The sequence below is a fragment of the Cyanistes caeruleus genome, chromosome Z, assembly GCF_971803275.1.
Source record: "Cyanistes caeruleus chromosome Z, bCyaCae1.hap1.1, whole genome shotgun sequence".
NCBI classification, from domain to species: domain Eukaryota; kingdom Metazoa; phylum Chordata; class Aves; order Passeriformes; family Paridae; genus Cyanistes; species Cyanistes caeruleus.
This window is the reverse complement of record NC_141732.1, coordinates 25,075,079-25,096,400: the sequence shown is the minus strand read 5'-3', so window position 1 is coordinate 25,096,400 and position 21,322 is coordinate 25,075,079. Positions and strand designations below refer to the sequence as shown.

The following is a 21,322-nucleotide window of genomic DNA, read 5'->3' as shown; positions in this document are numbered from 1 at the left end:
TAACTGTAAGAAGATGGAAATACAGCAGACAGCTAATTTATATTCTAGAACTCTTTTGCTCATATGGATCACAACCCAAGTAGATCAGACTTCTTAGATGTTTAGGACTAGTTGGATCCTCTTTGCTATTTAAGGACACTTTAGGCTTTCTTCTTTCTTTATTAGAAGATTTTAACTCATCCTTGCTGCAGATCTCATACTGTTTTTCATTCCTTCTGCATAGCCTATTTAGTTTGCTACTTCTCTGTCAACCAGAAAAAAGTGCACTGTCCGTGCAATGGAGAATTCAAGAGTTCTATTTTTCACCAACATAATGCCCTGTTTTTTTAATCCTCTAGTCTTCTGGAGTTTGCATAATCCTACTACAATGAGTATAACTTCTATTAACAGTTCTTTTGTTTGGGGTTTTTTAATTATAAAAATCACTCAATGTATTTCAATTCAAGGAGAAATCACTAAATGATGAAAACTTTTATTTGATGGGGAAAAAGAAAGATCTTATTAATATATAACATATCTAAAAAGGACTAAAGGAATGCAAATTCCATGATGAATTGCAAATCATAAGACTGTTTTGGAAATCTGAACTCAAGTACACTGAAAAAACTATGTATTTTTAAATCTAGAAGTGTTAGACTTCAAATTGGCTTCCAAGGCCAAATAAATGTAATTTTAAAATATATGCACCTTTAAATGGGATTATGAGAGATCACACAGTATCAGCTGACAATGAATTTCATGAAAGAAACATAACCCTGAGTAAGAGATTCACAGTGCATAATCTCTCAGTGAGTGTTATTCGTAACAGAAATTTAGACTTGTTCTTAAGCATACGGTCACTAGAGGGTGTTATTGTCACTTATACATAATACAGATACTAGACTGCTTAGATGCATTATTAAGGATTATTAAACCAAAAATTTATTATACTATACAATATGCATGCAAAATACAGAAAAGGTAAGTTTTAAAAATTTCTGCTTCTAGAAAATATTTTTTTTAAATAAGGCCTTTAATGACTGCTAACTTTTATCTGCCGTTTATGTAACATTTTAGAGTAGGCAGTATAATAGCAATCTATAAAATGCAAAAATCATTGCACTTTTCCTGTACAATGTAAAGTGATACCTTTGAGGTAATATCTGAGGCAGCAATCTAAGCATTATGTTTTTGAACACTTTTTGTCCTTCTTAAGACATTATCATATCTTTTTTCCTGTTAAATACTCTTCCTTTCATTTAAACAGTGACTTGGGCCAAAATTCAAAAGCAACTTAATTTGTCATTTGTGATGAGATAGTTGTGTTTTTATATTTACCATAAAGCATGTGCCAGGCACTTTACTGTAGTGTTAATAACAAGTGTTTAAAGTGGCAAAAATGCAAGATGCAAAAAGAACAGATCATATAGTCACTTCCTGTCTGCCCTTCTCTGCCTTCCCACTGAAGAGCTTTTTGGTTATCCAAAAATGCTTCATAGGTTATGCAAACATGCTTCATAGAAGTAACTGTTCTGATGGCTAGCAGTAAAGAGAAGTTAATTGCTCAGTGATAAATGAAAGAGCACCTGTAGAAGATTGTAGATAGATCTGTAGATCACCAAGTGTCAGGGCAGCACAGTGATAAGGTTAGTTTTCTCCTTGCTTTACAACATCAGTAAGCAACAAATGAAATAGGGAGAAAGCTTTTCTAAAATCCCAAACAATCAAAAATAACCAAACCAACAACCCCCCTTGCCATAACACTCACAAATAAAAATACAAACCCAGCAAAATTCCCAAAACACAACACCCACTGCTAGGTCATGCCAGCTGCACAACCACCATGAAAATGACACAACATAAGATTAAGAAGATATACTGCATGTCAGTACATAAATATTTATCGAAAAATGAAATGTTTGGTTAAATGTTGGTTAGAACTCCCAAAACAATAAAATCCTTACTGAATAAAAAAACCCCAAACTTATCCTTTCTTATTTACAGGATTGCACTGAAATGGTAGCAGAAGTTCTAATATTCAGCTAAATGACTGTTGTCTTCCCAGTTAAAATCATACATAATGGGGGCAATCCCACATAAGGGGCATCCTTTTTTAAATCTTTTGGATGAGGATATAGGCATGCTAAGCTTCTAAAACTAAGAAGACATCTAGAAAAAAGAATGAAGCATTTCTAAATAAGATTCAAGTTTGTCTTTTGAGAGAATGAGGAAATGTTACAAATGGAAGATATGAGCAAGACAGGTTAACTTTGTTCATACTTTTAGGTGGAGAAAAGATTATGAAAGAGGCACAAAGTGAGAGTCTTTTGAGAAAACCGTGTCTCCTTAAAACCAAAAATATCCATGTCACAGACATGAAAAATACTAATAATCCCATTCCCCTTAACCTATTCCACAGTGTAAAATCTATAAACAAATGTTTGCCTCACAACCCCTTTTGATATTAGGTTTGTAACTGCCATGTTAAAATGTAAAATTATCTAAATCTTCTGAAGTGCTCTTTCTGAAAAAATATATGTACCTATGCATTGGTGTTTGATAACAAAGCTGGAGAGGGGGTGAGGTTGAGTGGGTGGGCATGTATGTTAAAATATAAAACAACTTCAAAATATAAAAAACTACCCCCAAAAAACCTCTAGTCACCGAGGAAACTTCAGCTTAAACACATAGTGATGAAACAGTAATTTGAGTGTTACATACCTGAAAAAAATAAAATCAATCTAAAGAGTAGGATACTGAGACTAGTTAATTTTGTCTGTAACAAAACCAGTTAAGAGCAGGCCAAAAAGGTCAAGTGTAGCATATTTGTCCATTATGCATTCATTTAAAAAAAAGTGAACTTCTACACTTCTCAAGCAGCTGAGTATCTTGGTTCCTGAGAATTCTCTTAACTTTCTGCAGATAACTAAGTAGAGAATTAAAAATAGGTTTAATTAACTAATTAAACACTACTAAGCACTACTCAAAGTGCAAGAAATTTAATTGTTTTCTGTGTGTACATGAGTTGAGCATAAGGAAGATTATCACTGTGCTTATTTAAAGAAAGGGGACAGGAAATTTACCTGTGGGCAGCGTATCAATATCCTAGCCCCTCTGGTTTGTTTTTTTGTTTGTTTCAAATATATATATATATATATATATATATATATATATATAAGAGAACTATATTCTTGACAGTAAAATAATACTCTACTCCATAAAAATGACAGCAAAGAATTTAATTTTTCTCTGTGCTCACAGGAAGCCAGTGTAAAAATGTGGTCCTACGGATACCCCCATCCAAAATTATTAATTACACACGCAAATAAAGCTTACCTACCAAAACAAAAACCTGTGGAATGATTGCTTTAAAAAAAATTTCACTATGAGAAATTTCCCTTTTTCCTGAAGTTAGGAAAATGGGTCCTAGAAAAACTGTTGCTAATGAATTGCTCTGCTACTAATGTATCCTTCATACCTGTCTGCCTCTATTTTACAGTAAACTAGATCCATACCCTGGTAAAATCCTATTTCAAGCACAATTACGAAATTCTTGCCACCTTTAGCTATCAAGAATATTTTCCTGCACTATTTTGCAATTATTAAGTTTACTACACAGATATATAAACATGAATTGTCTAGCCCATGTTAACAGGTCTTAATATTTTTCCCTTTCATTACACCATAACTTTGAGGAACCCTGAAGTTACATTTTAGTGATTAGTTAGAAAGTTGTCACAGACTAATACTCTGGTAAACACTCTGTTTACAGAGATAACTGGAAAAGTTCAAACATTTGCTAGAAATTATTCATGTGAGTTATTTTCTAGATGTTAATACACTATCTGAATGCTACAATATTTGAAAAGAATGCTTTCCCCTTTCAAACAGAATAGAAAGTAAGTAAAAAAATTCTAGTACCCATTAAAAAGGTTGACATCACATATAGTACATCACAAACTATACAACTTAAAAGCAAGCAGGATTTGAAGCAGGCAGAACAGCTCCTGAAGGTGGCTCTTTGTAAAGACATTTAATTGCTTCACGGAATTAAAATGCATTTTTGTCATTTCTAAATCAACATTTTATTTTTAAGATTTCTGAAATTAGTTTTAAACCAAATAACAAGAACAAAGCTCCTGGGGCTATTTCTGCCTGCCTGTGCTTTATAACTCACCACATGTTCAACACTTTCTGGCAGCTATACAGAAAGAGAGTAAGGAAAAAAGAGAATCAGAATACAATATAAAGGAAGAAGGTTATGTTTTCTACACATGGCCTTTGGTAGTCAGAACACTACCTTAAAATAAATATTTCAAAATGAGTTGAAATATAAAAAATGCACACACTTCTGTAGCCAGCATAGCAAGACATGTCATTGAAGGCTTAGCCTAAAAAAGCACAAGCTATAGGAACTCTACTATTTGAAAACTTAAAGAGAAAATTAAGTATAGCACTGTAGTTTTGCTCCTCACCGGAGTATTCAATTCAGACAATATTTTCTGAAAAACTATATGAGAAAAATATTGAAGCAGCTGAGCACAAAAGATCCAAAGAGTATAAAAAGAAGGACATACTTTGTTTCATCCATTACTTCTACTTCTGGAGGAGCTGTGATGGGTGCATTTGAACGACCTGCAGTTGGGTCATCTGTGTTCAGCTCTCCATTTGTTGAGCTTACTACCTGAAATCACAAGAAAGACCTGAAATTATACTAGTGACAGACATACATTTTTTAATTCCTAAGATTACAATACAGCTTTAAAAAACAGTTGTTTTTTTTTTATTTCCATAGTTATTTTTATTCCAGTAACAGTGTCTTCTCCAGGTTATATTCTGACAGACCTGTGCTCTTGTACTTTTTTCCTTTCATATCTATTGGCAGAACTGACCTCCACATGATGCACTCAGAGTGGATGAAGCAAAACAACCCTCTGGATGCCATTTGCTAATCTCCCCCACATCTCCTCAGACACATAAGGGAAGGCACTAAGCACTTTTCCCATAGCAATTCAGTCAGTCTAGCCCTTCCTGTGCTCCTTCAGGGTATTTATGCTCCTTAGTTTAACTCTTTGTATTCAGAGTGAATATGGAGGCCTGATTCAGCTGTATCTCAAAGAACACTCACCAGAAAAGGGGGAAAAAACTAAGGCTGTCTTCTAAACCTAAGAGTATAGATGGTGTCTGACTTTTAGGACACAAAAATATCTGCTGTCAAAACAATTTATAAAAAATTAGATTAATCTTCATTCCTATTACTTTACCATCAAATTTCTATGTACGTTTTTCAAGTGACCATGAAAGCTGTGGCTCTCTGGGAATATTTGTTTGGACATTAAACCACGTGGAACCCCCAATATTCTCTTTTCTCAGTTCCTGTCAGCTTTCCTGCATGACAAATGGAGCCATTGAGAGGCCCCTCGTTATTCACCCCACAGAATACAAAAAAGGAAGATGATTAACTGGCTGTAGACAAGTGCCTACCTGATCAGAGCTGCCGACAGTGCTAATTGACCCATTAAAGAGTTGACTAACACCATGGAGAGGTCTACTAAGTACCAAGCTAGCAGCAACTGCTCGGCAAGGCAGCAAGCATAAAAATATAATTCTGGACAAACAGTATAAAAATTTGCAGAAAACATCTGTAAACAATTAATCAGCTATAGTGACTAAGAGTAGTCCATAATTCAAGGTTATTACTGTTGTCTGATGGCCAGAGATTAAGGTAGATGAAAGGAGAGGGAAGGAAAATCACCACCATAATATTATTTCCCTCACTCTTCTAAGCTCTCCTCTTATTATAGCAGATATGTCTCATCTATTTATAACCAAAGCTAAGAGCCTAGCCTACTGAGGTTTGTTTTGTGGTTCCTATTGTAAGTAAATACAGTGCTTCAGAAGTTTGCTGCACTCAAGACATTTTCCATGCCCTTTGCCGACACCCAGCTGAGTTTTCTCCTTTTTCAAATTTCACTAACATATGAACCACTGCCAAAAACCCCTGCAGGCTCCTAACAAAATAACAATTGCAGGAATCTAGCTACTTAAATTTTAATTAATATAACTACAGGAATCATGGGAGACTGGACTTTATTCCTGCAATGGTAAGTCAGTGGAGTTTCAACTAGCTGTCTCAAACTTAAGTTTCGTATCACTGGGCATGACAGAAGCACTTCACATAAGTAGGAATTGTACTTTAACGAACCGTAAGATGGTGGGGCAGGCATCCTGAACCAAACATTCTGGATGACTAGTTATTGTTTTTACAAAAACAGAGTTTTACAGAGTCATAGAATATTCTGAGTTGCCATCACTGTACATATTTACTAAGGAAGAGATAGAGTATTATCCCAACCACTTCACCAGGTATCTTGTGGTGGTCATGTCATTGCTCCTTGTAAAATACTCAGAGTGGAAAAGTACATCAGAAGTATTTGCTAACTAAGACAGGAGTCATAAAAATGTAAGGGTAAAAAAAACTTTGTTCAACTTGACACCAAATGAGTTTGGTTCCAAAGGAAACATAGAAGCACCGAATGGTTACAGCTGGAAAGCATCACTGGTAGGGTCATGCCCACATGCCCCTGCGCCTAACAATATAACTAACCACAACACATACATATAACTACAGCCTGTACTAATCTATATACAGCAGTGCAGCCCAATTAATACTGCAGTCAAACTTGCCTGCAGCCCAAATAATGCAGGATTTCTGCTCCATAATCTAGATTTAAAAACAACTTTTCTAAAAAGAGCCTCAGATCTATGCTCAAGATTGAGTAAGAGTGGTTGATCAAGACCAGAAGCTTTTGTCTTCAGTTTACCTGAGGTCAATACACTACTATCAGAGTACAATACAATACAAAGCTTTTTGCAGCTTATTCTTCAAACTGACTTCAATCCCAGTTTTCTTGACAGTGGTTTCTATTAGCTGGATAAATCTAATTTTAAAACAGCTTTTTTCCTAAGCTGGTTTATTACTTTGATTGTTTACTTTAAATTTTTATTAAAACTTAAAAATTCTTTAAGAGAATTTGAAATACTTCATTGAAAATTTCACACCACATAGCGAAAGACTGCCCTGCCTTGCTCTGGTCAGTAACAGATAATCTCTGCCTCTCTGACAAATACCAAGGAGAAAGAGACTGTAGTCCTTCCCACACACATACACAGCCATACACATTCACCAAATACACAAGTACTATGAAGTGCAATGGTCTGTTGCATGACTTAGTTTAGGTGGAAGGAACATGATGTTCTTCTTTCTGGAAAGAGTTACAGCCACTGAAAGCAGAAGTGAACCAAAGTGTTATGCAGTATAAATCCAAGAAATGGCATCAGTCCTGCTTCTCCAGAACCACAACTACACTGAGTTTCACTCAAATCTCCTACTGCCAAAAGCAGCTCTAGGAGCTCATTAATAAGATGAAGGAAATGAAACTAACAAAGACCGATACAAAGAGTACAAGAGATAGGCAGGAGTGCTTCAACTCCACTGTCGGTAAGGCTTCAGCTGTATGAATTTAACTTCAGTTAAATTACATCAGTAAAGGAGCCTTTAATAAGGCAAATCATTACATTTTTCTCTCCAATTATATGCCAATCAGCTCAAAAATCTGCACAATACAGGGAGGAAGATATGGGAACATAACAGAATTGAGCAAGAATAAGTCACCCAGAGGACATCTTATGCTCTGAAGGAGTGGTACACCAGATTCTGAAGCCAGAACGTATCACAAATGAGGCACAATGAAAACTCATCACATTAGATCCACATAAAAAGCTAAAACTTCAGGAGAGAGAAGCTACATGACACTAAGTTTGTTTTAAGAGAAACTTTCAATTTAATTTCTCTACATGTGACTCAATTTGGAATGGACTTCCCTTAATAAAATCAATAGCCTGATGAAAAAATGGGAGGCACAATTGATCTCTTAGAAGACTTGAATACAATGATAGTGAAAAAATTAGGATATTTAAGTTATGGTTTTGCACCTAAAAATTCTATTACAAAATGTAGATGAACATCCTTCCATGAACAGTAACATAATTACATTTCAAAAAACAAATATTTTTAAAGTTTCAAATTAGAAATATCACAATATTAAAGATTAACTTAAGCTACTCACCTATTTTCAAGTGGGAGAATAACCACTAAACTGAAAACCTAAACTACTTTAAGAATTTTTATAACTTTATCCTGCTTTAAATTTAGTTCCTTCAAATGTAATCAGTTCTTTAAAAGATTTTTAAAAGTTAATATGAAGAGCACCTATATAAAGGAGCATATGCATCACTGGTTATTTCTTGATACTTTCTATGCCATGAGGTAAAGAAACAAAAATTCCACCGACTAGACATTAATGACACGTGAATTGTGGAATAGATTGATTTCTTAGATACATGGTCCTCTGGAAGCTTGAAAAAGGCCACTTGAAACAAGACACAGTTAAGCCTAAATACCAGTCCCCTAAAAGGTAACAGTAAATCTTCAGCCTCTATACTTTGTTTTGCATCAGTACGAAAACTGACCTTTTACTTGCTATGTTCAAAAATGAGTTAGAAAATCTGCCATAAAAAAACAGATTTTGCTAATTTTCATTACTATACTAACAACAAGGAAATGCAAAAATTTAAAACAGACATGGAAAGAAACCCTTTCATTCCATTAAGAATCTCAGTAACTGAATTCTCCACTCAAAATATAAAGCCAGTCTACATCTCTAAGCGATTCATTAGTGATACTATACAATTCTTTATTTTACCTTCAAAAAGTTTTCAGTTAAGACAAAAGAATAAAAGTCATCACAGTAGTGATTTTTAGTTTACAAAAGCTTAGCAAAATTGATTTGTTTCATCTTACACTTTATCATCTTGACTTCTTGAAGGAGAGGAATTTTGCAACTCAAAACTACTTACATCAAATATAAAAATCCTTCAAGCAGTTCCTAAGTACTTTATTGGGAACTTTTTAACCCAATCTTTCAATCTAACCTCCTTTTAAAAAAATTTCACAGTGGGAAAAAAGGAAGAGAAAAGATAAGAGGAAGAAGATCAGTTAGTAAGTGATGAAAAAAGAAGTAATGGAACAGATTAATACAGTCTTTATGAGTGCAGAAGCAGATTACAGCTCATGTAGAGAAAGAAATAATTCAGTGTTGTACAGCTGACATTTTGAGAAGTGAGGCAAACTTATAAAAACAAAGGCACAAAAGTTCTGGAATGAATTGCTGGGAGGTATGAGTTGATCATTAATAAGTCTGCATGAACTAGAAAAATGTACTGTGGTAGGTGGAAGAAAGGATGTCTTCCCTTTACAGCTCAATTTCCTAATACTATCTGAACTTTACTGATTCCATAAAGTAAAATTAGATGTGTCTAAACGCACCAGGATCTTTTGAACACAGGCCTCGGGTCTGGGATAAATTAATACAAAAAATAGAACGGTATCTGTTAATGAACAAACAAAAGTTTGAACCTCACTAAAAGCATACAAGTGTATGCTAACAAACATATACACCAACATTCAGTCCACTCCATGTTAGTATGCCACAGAAAAAAATCACCAGCAAATTTTAACAATCACCTAAAAAAGAACCTCAGAAATTACATCAGCAGTTTTATTACAGATGACTAACAGGAACTGACCTAAAATCATTCCACTGTCACTTTAAAATATATCAGACAGATTTTCATATCTTGCAGAAAAATTTATAAAACTGATCTCAAAGATGAGCAATGACTTGCTAACATCACAGAAAAAAATAAATACACTTTAATTTCATATCTAAGACTCAACTTTTCATTTGATCAATTTTCTGTGGGACTTTTAGCATTTGTCTCCTTGAATGCAATTAGGAATCCTAAAGTAGCTAGCTAATCAACCAGCTTAACAAATAGCATGATTCAGTTCGTATTCCTGCAACAAAGGGGTATTTGACAACAGCCAGGGGGTATATCACAGCATAATTGGAGATCCTGTGTGATTTTGTAAGTGCCCTTAACAAGGAAGCATGACCACTCCACAACAAAAAGCAATCCAATATGAAAACACCCTGCTGCACAACACTTGATCTTCAAAGACATAGACCATGGCTGAGGTTTTGCACAGTGCTTTTATTCATATGGCAATTGCTTAGCCTCGACAGATCTAAATGATCTGAACTCAGATCAGATTAGTCTGTATCCTGTGAGGAAAGATGACAGAAAAAACACTCTATTAACAGTAAGGAATACTAGTGTTTCTTATGTTATTTTCCTAGAAAATGTTCTTCACATCTCCAAAGGGTATTTAGCATATTTTACAATGGAAGAAAATATCTTGTAATTGTTACACTTTACCTGACAAAGAATAAAAGGTTTCCTAAGTGCCACAATTGCCAACAGGGTCATGATGACACTTTGAAAGTTTTACCAACTGTAATTTAACAAATTCAATCTGTGTTTTTCTAACCTAAATTATGGGAAAAGAAAGGTTTTTTTAACATTTGTTAATGGGAAGAACAAAACAACTTTTAATTTTTTCTTGATACACTGTAATAATTATCACCTACTAGATATTGTTATGCTACACATGACAGCTGTTTATAAGCAACAAAATTTAGAGAACATTATCACCCTGACAGGACTGAAGCCTTGTTTTCTGTACTCGCAACTTTTCCTTCTTTCTTCAGGCTGTGACCATTTTTTTCCAAATCAGAAAATTCAGAAGAAACATATGTAACTTAGATTGTCATAATCAAAAATGCAGCAGACAATTTTCCACACACAACCCCCACCCAGATAAGGCTTCCCAAAGCTAAATCTTTTTCATTTTGGACTCAAAGCTCAAAATTTCATGTAGACTTCATAGCTGGCATTTTGAATCTTTCAGTATTAATTCCTTACACATTACTCCAACTACTTCACACCTAAATATATTCAAAGAGCTAAAATTTCAAAAATTAATTTTAAGAATTTAAAACAAACCAGGAAAAGAGCTCTTTGAATATGAAATAAACTAATAATATAAAAAAACCTGTTGGTTTCTACACATATTTTCACTGAGATGTGTGAGGTGCTGCCTGGGAACACTTTTCTAGTCAGTAACTTTGATTAAAGGAGTGAAGTGTAAGCGAACAACACTTAACAACATTTTAATTTTATGTTTACTTAAGGAACAAAAAGCATGGCCTGATCAACACTGAATGGTGGATTTTACTTGCTAATACAATTAACACATTTAAAGTCTAAACTTCAGTTGCTTGCACTTAGGTCAGTAAATATTCTGTAAAAAAGACGGTTCAACTGTTCAACTAAGAAACATGCAAGAAAAATTCCATCAACAAAAATTTCCACAATTTCAGCACCTGTTTTGACAACTGAACAGTGAAATAATAAATAATAGCAGCATTCTGGAAACATGAATCATGTGGTACATTACAGGAAAGTACTATTATGTAATAAAAAATGACTGATTTAGGTCATGAAAGAAGCAGAAAATACCTGTACAGAGCCACCATGTCTGTCAGATGCCAGGTGAGCCCTCAAATGATGTGGATTGGTTTGCTGTGAGTCCCAAGCTGCCCTATGTTCTGTTGACTATCATTTTCGAATGTATTATGATTTATGCAAAAGAAGAAAAAAATTTAAAAATAAGCAATTTGTACATTAATTGTCATGTATTATTTTTAAAAAACATAGAAGCACTACACACTCAATCCCTATATAGACTGCACTTCCACATTCACCATATCAACATACTTACGCATGCCTTCATATAAATTTTCATACAGAGCTGAAGTAGCTAGATCTCAAAATTCTTAGTAAGAAAAAGAACACTTACACAACTCTTCAATTTTGCTTAGGTAAACTGACACAGCTCTCAATTCCTAACATTGTTACCACCTAAGTTATTAGAGTGGTTTAAAAAAAGTCAAAATGTTATACAGACATGTTAGAACTGAAAGACAGGATACAGTGTATAGAGGAGAGCCAGCGAATAAAGAAGTGTGAGTATGCAGAAAATTGACAACTGATTCACTACATTATATCACAGCTTCAAACTAGCAAGCTTTTAGGAGATATTTATGTATCTCTACAAACATAGACTTCAACAAAGATCTACTTAAATCAAAGTGAAAACAAAAAAAAACAAAACTAGGGTCAATTTTAATTTCAAGTTCTAATAAAAACAGCGCAAATCATTAGACAAAAGACATAGTAATGCTGATAATCTCACATGAGCAGTTTACCTGATTTTTGGATTGTTGCATTCTGTCTCTGTGCTGATATGCTTCTCTGTTTGAAGACATTGCAGGGTCTGAATGCATTGAACCCACTGGAGTAGGCTACAAATATAAATAATATGTAGCAACTGGTAAAAAAAATAAATTTCCAAGTCTCACCAAAAGTTTGTAATTACTGGTTTGTAATAAAAAGTAATGTTGAAAAATTACAGTTTCAAATAACACAAAATTATGAAGAGATGAAAGCAGAAGCTTCACTAGATATTTACTAATACCAACAAGGAAAAAAAGTAAACCATACCTTACAGAATGTACTGAGGTAGCAATTCTAAGTATTATCATACATTTATTTTCTGAAAGACTTTAGGCTGATACTTTCTGCAGTTAGCAGTTACAACATTCTGATGAAACCTGATGAAAGGCTTAAAGCAATTTTTAATGCTAACTGAAAAAAATAATTTGCAAAAAAATAAATGCTACAATTCTTTCAGAGTCACAGAGGGAACGGCAGAATGAAGTGTGTAATCTGAAACGGGTCAAATATATAAATATTAGCCCTCCCTTCCCTGTATAATAAAAAGAAGTCAAAAACTTTGAGAAGCTGAAGAAAAGCCCATCCTCTACTATTTCTTAAATCATATAAACAGTGTTTCCTGAAACCTTAGATGCACTGTCATAAAATACGTAATGACCTATGCAATATTTCATCAAAATAACTGATAAATATCTGGAGTATATCTCATATGCAGAAAAGTTATAGTTCTACATTTTAAAAATACTGGGAACAGTAAAAAAAATGCCATAATGACAATTATTTGCAGAATTTTAAGTTCCTACAACTCAATAAACAACCTGAATTTCTACCACCTCCTTTTGGATTGAGCAGAGATGTACTTTGGTATTAAGAGCACATTTGGAAAGAGACTGAATATGAAGCACTCAAGCCAAAAGATAATGTTAGAACATGCATCTGCAGATAGGCTTGTAATAGCAGCTCTTCATAACTCTATTAGCAGCCTTGAGATGCACTTATCTTATGAAGCCCAAAACTGATCACAGAAAAACCCACGATATTACTAACAGCTGAACCGTACTCACCAACTGTTTGCCAATCCAGTCATACTCATAATCAAACATATAGCCTTTCCGATCAAGTAAGTCTGTGAAGAGCTTTCTTAAGTAGTCGTAGTCTGGCTTTTCAAAAAAATCTAACCTTCTTACATAACGTAGGTAAGTAGCCATTTCCTCTAGATAAAGAAGAAAAACATATATTTGCCATTATCTGTTTTACTGGAACTCAAAAAATCCCCACCACTTTATTTCATTTTAAAGCAACTTGTACCTCTCACCATAAAACCTGAGCAGTTGCTCACCATGAATCTGTAAATTACCAGAAAGAAAAGTTACTTAATAATGTTCTTTGAGATGCTACCATATTCTGAGAGACACTGTTATACTCCAAACATGTCCTGGCAAGCGACACCCCACTAATTTTTCCTTCACATCACCTGTTAAGATCTTCTATTGAATGTTCCAATTCTAATGCACAGTGTGCAAAAATGTGTGGAGAGAAATGCCTCTACTTTATTCTTTCTTTCCAGTCAATTTTACAGAGACAAGACTAAGGAAAGGTAAAGAAAGGGGTATAAAACATAAAGCATCAGCCTCATGTCCACTAGGCCTACTGTGGACAGGATTTATTTTCATTTGTCATGAGCTACTCTCAGCAAATCCACTTTGCCTATCAATGACATTTTGATTACCTTTCAAGGTGTTGAGCTGTATTTTGGAAAAATCATGTTCATACAGGACGTCATACATGTCCCCATGTTGCAAGGGACATGTTACTACAACTACAACTTCTAAAAAACGTCTTATTTCCTTTCTGTCCAATTTTCCAACACCTCATTGATTCTCCTTGTACTCAGAGAGAGCTAGAAGTGAAACCTGAATCTCACAAGTTATTTTAAATACTAGTTCAAGTCTAATCAAGTCTAATGCAGCTTGTTTTTAATAGGGGTATGATACCACATTTCAGCTGAAAAGGCTTGCAAAATTTTCAGTATGACAAGTGCAGACTCGTTGGTCACCGTAAGCACACACAGTGTGCTAAAAAATAGTTTTTTTAATGTTTCCTTTAGAAGAATCTGTATTTGAAGAAAAACAGCATTAGCTTACTGTTTTTTCAAAGGATAACTCTTCTGTCTGGGCCCAGTATTATTTACTTCACCCATCAATGACATGAAGGGGCAGAGGCCTGCTCAGCAATTTCACTGACAACACAAAGCTGGGAGGAGTGGCCCATAACCCAGAGGGCTCTGCAGCCCTTCAGAAGGGCCTCAACACCTGGAGAGATGGGCAGAGAGGAACCTTCCGAAATTCAGCAAAGGCAAAGGCAGGGTCCTGCACCAAGGCAGGAACAGCCCCAGGCACCAGCACAGGCTTGGGGTGACCTGCTCCGGGAAGCAGCTCTGTGGAGAAGGAGCTGGGGACCCTGGACAAGTTCTTCATTAGCCAGCAGTGTGTCCTGGGGGCCAAGAAGGCTGATGGAATCCTGGGGTGTATTACAAAGAGCAGGTTGAGGGGGGTGATCCCGCCCCTCTACTCAGTGGCTGTGTCCAGTTCTGAGTTCCTCAGTACAAGAGAGACATGGAGCTCCTGGACTGGGTCCAGCAAAGGGCTACTAAGTTGATCAAGACTGGAGCATCTCTCATATAAGGAAAGGCTGAGGGAGCTGGGCCCATTCGGCCTTGAAAAGTGGCAACTGAGAGGGGAACTGATGAATACATATAAATATGTAATGGGTGGTTGTCAATAGGATGGACCAGGCTCTGTTCAGTGGTGCCCAGCAATAGCAGGAGAGGCAATGGACAGAAACCGATGCACAGGAAGTTCCACCCGAATAAAAGGAAGAGCTCCTTCACTGTGCAGGTGACTGAGCACTGGGAGAGATTGCCTGAAGAGGCTGTGGAGTCTCCCTCACTGTAGATATCAAGAACAACCTGGACACAATCCTGTGCCATGTGCTCTGGGATGGCCCTGCTTGAGCAGGGAGACTGGAGCACGTAACACATTGTGGTCCCTTCCAACCTGACCCATTCTGAGATTCTGTGATCTATTACACATATTGTAATTTTAAACCCAGAAATTATGCAATTACCTATGCCAGTTTCATTTTATAAATTAACACACAACATTTTTATTAATAGCAGACATTACCTGGGAAGTTTTCACACAATACTTCTATAGGAGTTGCTCGTTTAGTGTCTCCAATTTTCTGGTAACGTTCTTTTAATGTATCTGCCTATGACAGAAGAACAAACAAGCTTCTGAAGTTATACAGCTTGCAGACACACATTCAAAAAAATCCCAAACATGTCAATAAAAGTTGATGACCTGAAAATAGGACAGAGGAAGATATCAAAACCCACTACCTTTAAACCTTGCCATGGAAGACTTCCTCTGAGAAAATACATAAACATATGACCCAAAGCTTCCAAGTCATCTCTTCTACTTTGCTCTGAAACAAAATACAAATATTAATAAAAACTTCTGTGTATTTTTACATTATATTTAAAAGACTAGCTGCCAGATTATATAAAAATAATTATTACGTACAAAGCACTTGAAATGAAACCGAGCATGTGGGGGCATTCTTGCGTACTACAGACTGCTTAAGATCACAGCTAAACCCAGAAAAAAAGCAGATACAGACTTCAGGTATATTCGTCTCAACATTTTAAGCAAATTATCTTGCTGAGAGAAATAATTCTCATTCTAAAATATATTTGACCTTAAAACTACATTTTAATTCCAACATTTTTTTAATCTATTATTTGTGAATTTAAAACAATTTAAGAAAGGTTCAATAGAACTAGTTTTTCCTCAACAAAATCATGGAGAAGACAACTTTTTCCTCAGGGACCCATCACGGAATTTCTGAGTAAGTCATAGGTAGATCGAAGAAGGCTCAGAAGTACGATTATTTGGACAGAAATCAGAATGTACATACAGCCTACTATCAGGTCTAGCTGACAAATGAGCTTTCACAGAACACAATGCTCAATGCACAATTTTACATCTGCAGTAAAGCAGTGGCAGTCCTTCAAAAAATTCAGAGAAGGCTAAAGAAAAAGGAAAGGAACAAGGAAAATACAGAGTTTTCAAAGTACATTTCACATAGTTTTAAAATTAAATCAGTCATTTTTGGGAAAATTGAAGGTAATAGGGAATAGTGAGTCTTTGAATTACTAGCGGAAAACTCAGATCATTTCCATCTGACTTAATTCTGAATTTCTGTTGAAAGAAGTTATACATTGTATTACATATTGCAGTAAGAAGTAGCATTTAATTCTAAATTTGACTTTCTGCCTGACACAAGGACGAAAAACAAAATACTAACAGTTTCTACTCAGTATTTCACAGAACCAGGCCACTAGGCTTAACAAGAGGAACGGAGAAGGAAGGTAAATTAAAAAAAGTTTGATTTTTCAAACACAGCAAAGTCAACACATCCAACCTGGCTCTGATCTGATCAACACATAATATTGCCATAAATATATCGTATCTGAAGAACAATTTTTAATTTTCATGAAAATAGAACAATGTACTTACTACTCTGTTTTCCAGTCCTATCTTCTCATTTGAACACTGAATAAACACATATTATCAAACACGTAAGAAAATACCAAAAAAAGGATAGTGGTAACATGTAGGCTACATCTAGCCCCTCACATCATCACTAATCTGCCAGCTATATAAGCCTCTTTCAGTCATTTCTGCTTCGCCCATTTCCATGTTTCCAAGTCCCTTGCCATCACTCTTCTTGTTTGTGTTCACTTCTCCATGCTTGTTCTCCACTGCTGCCACTTGTCTCAGTGAGGGCCATCCAAACAATAAGGTCCTATTTGAATTTCTATGCCAACCCTACAACTTCCCACCTGTTGACCACATGCTACACTGATACAACCTCATAGGTTAGGAAGAAAGCAGGAGTAAGCTGCAGGGTTCTATGCCTGACAGGTTTCAGTATGTGAAAGCAACGTTATGTCCCAGATGGTGCTGGCAGAAATCCTATGCTCTTTATGTGGTTGGGTGAGCATGCAGAAAATCACTACTTCAGGGACACTGCTCCTGACAAACACCTTGCACAATGCAAGACAGTGGCAAAGCATACAGGAATGGTGTAAGTGTGCAACGCATGGTCCATCTATGAGCAACACCAGGGTACGGCCCACAAAAATGCACTGGAAAGCTCCATTTGGTCTTAGCTAAGGGACAGTAATTCCACTCTTTCAATTAATTTCTGCAAGTTATGACAATGAAAAATTAACCCTTTCTCCTTTTAAAAAAAGCAATAGCATCTTATTGAGACAGACAATTGCTCCTTTGCAGCATCTATTTATGATATTTTTAATCTTTATTATTTCAAATTAAGGTGTTTTGTGGTGTTATTTTGCTGAGTTTTTTGCTTGGTTGTTTTTGAGTTTTTTATGAGATCTGGACTGCTGGCTATATTTCTGTAGCACAACAGAAACTTCTCTGGGAACAAGGATATAACATTTAAATTCACAATGTCCTCAAAAAGAAGCTATGGGAAAGGATTTTGTGTTTAATTTGGGTGACAGGGATTGTTACTTAGAATCCATGCAAGAATTCACTCAAGATCAGCCTGAAGTAATTAAAAAACAGTAGTCAAATACCCTTTCCTATGGAAATCTTCAAGATGAGCTTGAGAAACATGAAACCCAAAGACTGTATTAGTATTATTCAAAAAACGACATCCAAAAACTGGAAAAATATAGCAGTGGACCAGCTGGAAGACAAAAGGATTTCAAGCACCAGCTGGAAGAAGGGCCACTGATGTATACGGATCATATTGTATCACATTTTAATGAGATTGAGAGGATATGCTGCCTAAAAGATAATACAATCATAATAAATACACAAAGCTTTAGGGCACATGGTTTCTTTTCTCTCAATGAGATTATCTGAAGCAGCTCAATTCATAAGAAACTAATATTTTTTATTTAGCTCATAAACTACAGACAATTATGTCTATTCAAATAGGCTGTTTTAAATAAAAAATAGAGCTTCATTCAGCAGGCTATCCCCAGAAATTTTATTTTTTTAGCATAAACAATTAACTAACCATAACACAGTTTAAACAACAGAAGCATCCAGCTCCCTAAAGGAAATTTAGGAATGCTGTAGAAGTAGAAAGATTATCTGTTTGGATCAGAAGACACTATACTTCTATACTTTTCATTATTAGTTGCTGAGAAGGTGACCTGGTTAAATATGGAGATGGGAAGTGATTACCTAGCTCAAACCATCAGTTCCTAAAGTTTAGCACAAATAAATTTGAAACCCATAGTCTTTAGCCTTACTAAAAATGACTGGATTTCATTTAATAATATGAGGGAAGAGAGCCTTTTTTCCTGAACAAAACCATGAATCTTGAAGTTAATGGTTCTGGTTCATAAAAACTAAGTTGCACGCCAATTTTATCATAAGCACACACTGTATGCCATACTGTTGTCTTAAGAAAAATATAGACTGAAAGTAAAAAACCCCTTATTTGCACTTATACTTTTAATTAAGGGTGCAAAGACTTATTTGTTGTTTTTATTAGGGTAAACTAATGTAAAATAGAGGCACAGTTTCATGTAACTGTGCATTTAGAAGGTTAACTTACACCAGGAAAAGGATTTATCTAAGACAGGTAAAATTCTGTCCTGAAGTCCAGTGATAATTCATTATTATCAGAAGGAACACACCAAACTTCCCAGAGGGGAGCCCAGGTCTGGGACAGACTTCATCCTGCACCACTGGCTCAGTGGCAAGTAAAAGTTGCTGTGTCTCCTGTAGAGCCATCACCACAAACAAAAAAACTACTACAAATGCAGAAGGTTGTTTTTTTTTTGCTACTGGAAAAACTTCAGGATTTAGACTAATAAAATTTCAAGACCAAATGCTTATTGTTCTTGCCATAAGCAGTTAATTAAAATTGGTCAAGTGTAGAATTATTTGTGGATGGTTTAGGTTACAAAGGAATCTGGCCCCTCCAAAACTGATTCTCAATCTAGAACTTTTGAGAGCTCTGCCAAGAGAGTACATGTACTAAAAGGTAAGAATGGGGTTCTCCTAGTTTTGTTTGAGGATAAGTAATTGTTTAAAGAAATTGGCTTCATTTAGCCTTTCTGTTCATTTTAAGAGCAGACTTGCTTCATTCCCAGTAGAGTTCCAAGTAGTCTTTGTTTGAAAACTAACCTCTACCTCTGCAATAATTAAGCACTATCAAGAAAAGACCAATATAATCAAGGATATGGGTAGTTCTCCAGAGACCATTACAGATGGCTGGACTAGAGGAAGTCCTGACTCCATGTGACTATACTTTCTGTAGCCAAATAACTTAGACAACATTTTAACACGCTGTTCTTCTGAATTTAGGGAGATCCCAAAATAATTACCAATTTACACATCCATCAAACACAGAAAATTGCAGGACTTCTACAGACACAGACTTTTGTCTTCATTAACATCCCAATCAGAGTCTACACTCTCTGGAATCTCACTTTCCCTTCCTGAAAATTAAGTGAACTGGAGAAGAAGCACCAAGTAATTGTATCCCTAAGAGAAATTATCTTACAGAAAACTACATGCTAGTAAGGGGTGCAGAGTATTTTTATTTCCTTCAGATAGCTTTCTGAGTAAAGCCACATTATTCTTCACATAGACAAAATACCTTCTATTCCATTTACAAATTCCCAGCTTGATACAAAACTACCAGAAATCCTTGATCAAATGTCTCTTCTGCAACAAATGATTATTGGCTACAGGATTTTCAGAAACTACGTATTTCCTATATGCACCTTAAAAGAGTGGGCTTTGGTGATTTTTCAGAAAGTTCTGATTATACATTTTAAGTCTTTCTAGTACCAGTGTGTTTGTTATGATAATTTTAAATACTTATGAATCCTAAAACATACTTTTGATTCAAGGACATCGTTCCTTACTCATGCACACTAACAGATGAAGTTACAGTTCAATAAAGATGTATTCAAAAGTAACTTATAAGAGAAAGCGAACCTGACAGTCTCCCTCTTTACTGAAAACACTTATTTTTATACAAGGGTCAGTTGTCAGACCATTCAAGCAGCTCAGGAAATTATCTACAGACTGAAAATACCACTCTAAAATATTGTCTTATTACCACTATTTTCAGAGAAAACTGTATCCTATATGCCACTGTCCCTGTAAACACAGAGCTTGACAACCTTCAGTGTTCCATATGTCTCAGTGTATGGATTTAAAAATATACTAATTTTTTTGAGGCATATCACAGAACATAAAAAAACTGTTGGAATGGAATGATTCAGGGTCTTTAGGAAGGAGAGGCAACGAAGATCAGGAGGCAACGTCACCCTCCATGGCAATAACCAGCTGAGTGCATGGAGTTTTGCCTGGGGATGGGGGGAGGAGCTGAACGAGAGCTATTGGGAAGAATTAATGGAAGAGCAGGTTTAGGCAGCCACAAGCCCTCCAACCAGGAAGACTGAGCAGCTGAGTCCCTGTGGTGTTGCATCCTTCCAGGCCACACTATGATCTGAATAAAGCTCATTAGGTCTCAGTTTGACAAACAGCACCTGGGCGCAGCTCTTGAGTTTATCAGAAACACTCTACTCCCAGGAACTCCTGCTGTCTAACAAGCTCATGTTTTCTTTATGAGCAGCCTTGGAAACTATTTTTCTTCCTTGTGTAGCACAATATCCCTGTTCTCACACTTTCAAAGAAAGACCACCAACCCATGCTGTGGCTAGGATGAAACATAATTATGACTAAAGCCCACTCTCTTGCGACCCTATAAACAGTGGTCTAAAATGAGAATCTTTGAATTATTCTGGACTGCAGCAGCTGTGACCAGCAGCCTCTCTCTGAGTGGGGCCTCTCAGAGCCCACAAACTCTCAAGTTTGCCGTACTCAGAAGGCTGCTGAACAAAAATGAATCATGGGCCAATACTCCCACTCCTCAAGGCTCAACTCTGCACAAAGGACAATTACACAATGCGAAAGCACTCAGAGTGAGTAACTGGCTGCCTTTAAGGGGAATTTTT

General features: G+C 35.8%; 1 protein-coding gene across 18 annotated transcripts in view; it reads right to left on the bottom strand.

Annotated features, from left to right (window-relative positions):
• Positions 1 to 21,322, bottom strand: part of CSNK1G3 (casein kinase 1 gamma 3) — a 75,933-nt gene that overhangs the window by 4,193 nt on the left and 50,418 nt on the right. For 9 of the 18 annotated variants that reach the window (XM_086869893.1, XM_086869888.1, XM_086869892.1 and 6 more), the window contains 7 exons: positions 15,641 to 15,726; positions 15,426 to 15,510; positions 13,305 to 13,453; positions 12,213 to 12,308; positions 11,464 to 11,559; positions 4,557 to 4,663; positions 4,157 to 4,180 (listed from right to left, as the gene is read on the bottom strand). In XM_086869893.1, coding sequence (XP_086726019.1) covers positions 4,157 to 4,180; positions 4,557 to 4,663; positions 11,464 to 11,559; positions 12,213 to 12,308; positions 13,305 to 13,453; positions 15,426 to 15,510; positions 15,641 to 15,726 — 643 coding nt within the window. Of the gene's footprint in view, positions 1 to 4,156; positions 4,181 to 4,556; positions 4,664 to 11,463; positions 11,560 to 12,212; positions 12,335 to 13,304; positions 13,454 to 15,425; positions 15,511 to 15,640; positions 15,727 to 21,322 lie in introns of all 18 variants that reach the window. The other 9 variants (XM_086869896.1, XM_086869895.1, XM_086869898.1 and 6 more) reach the window with 3 other exon arrangements.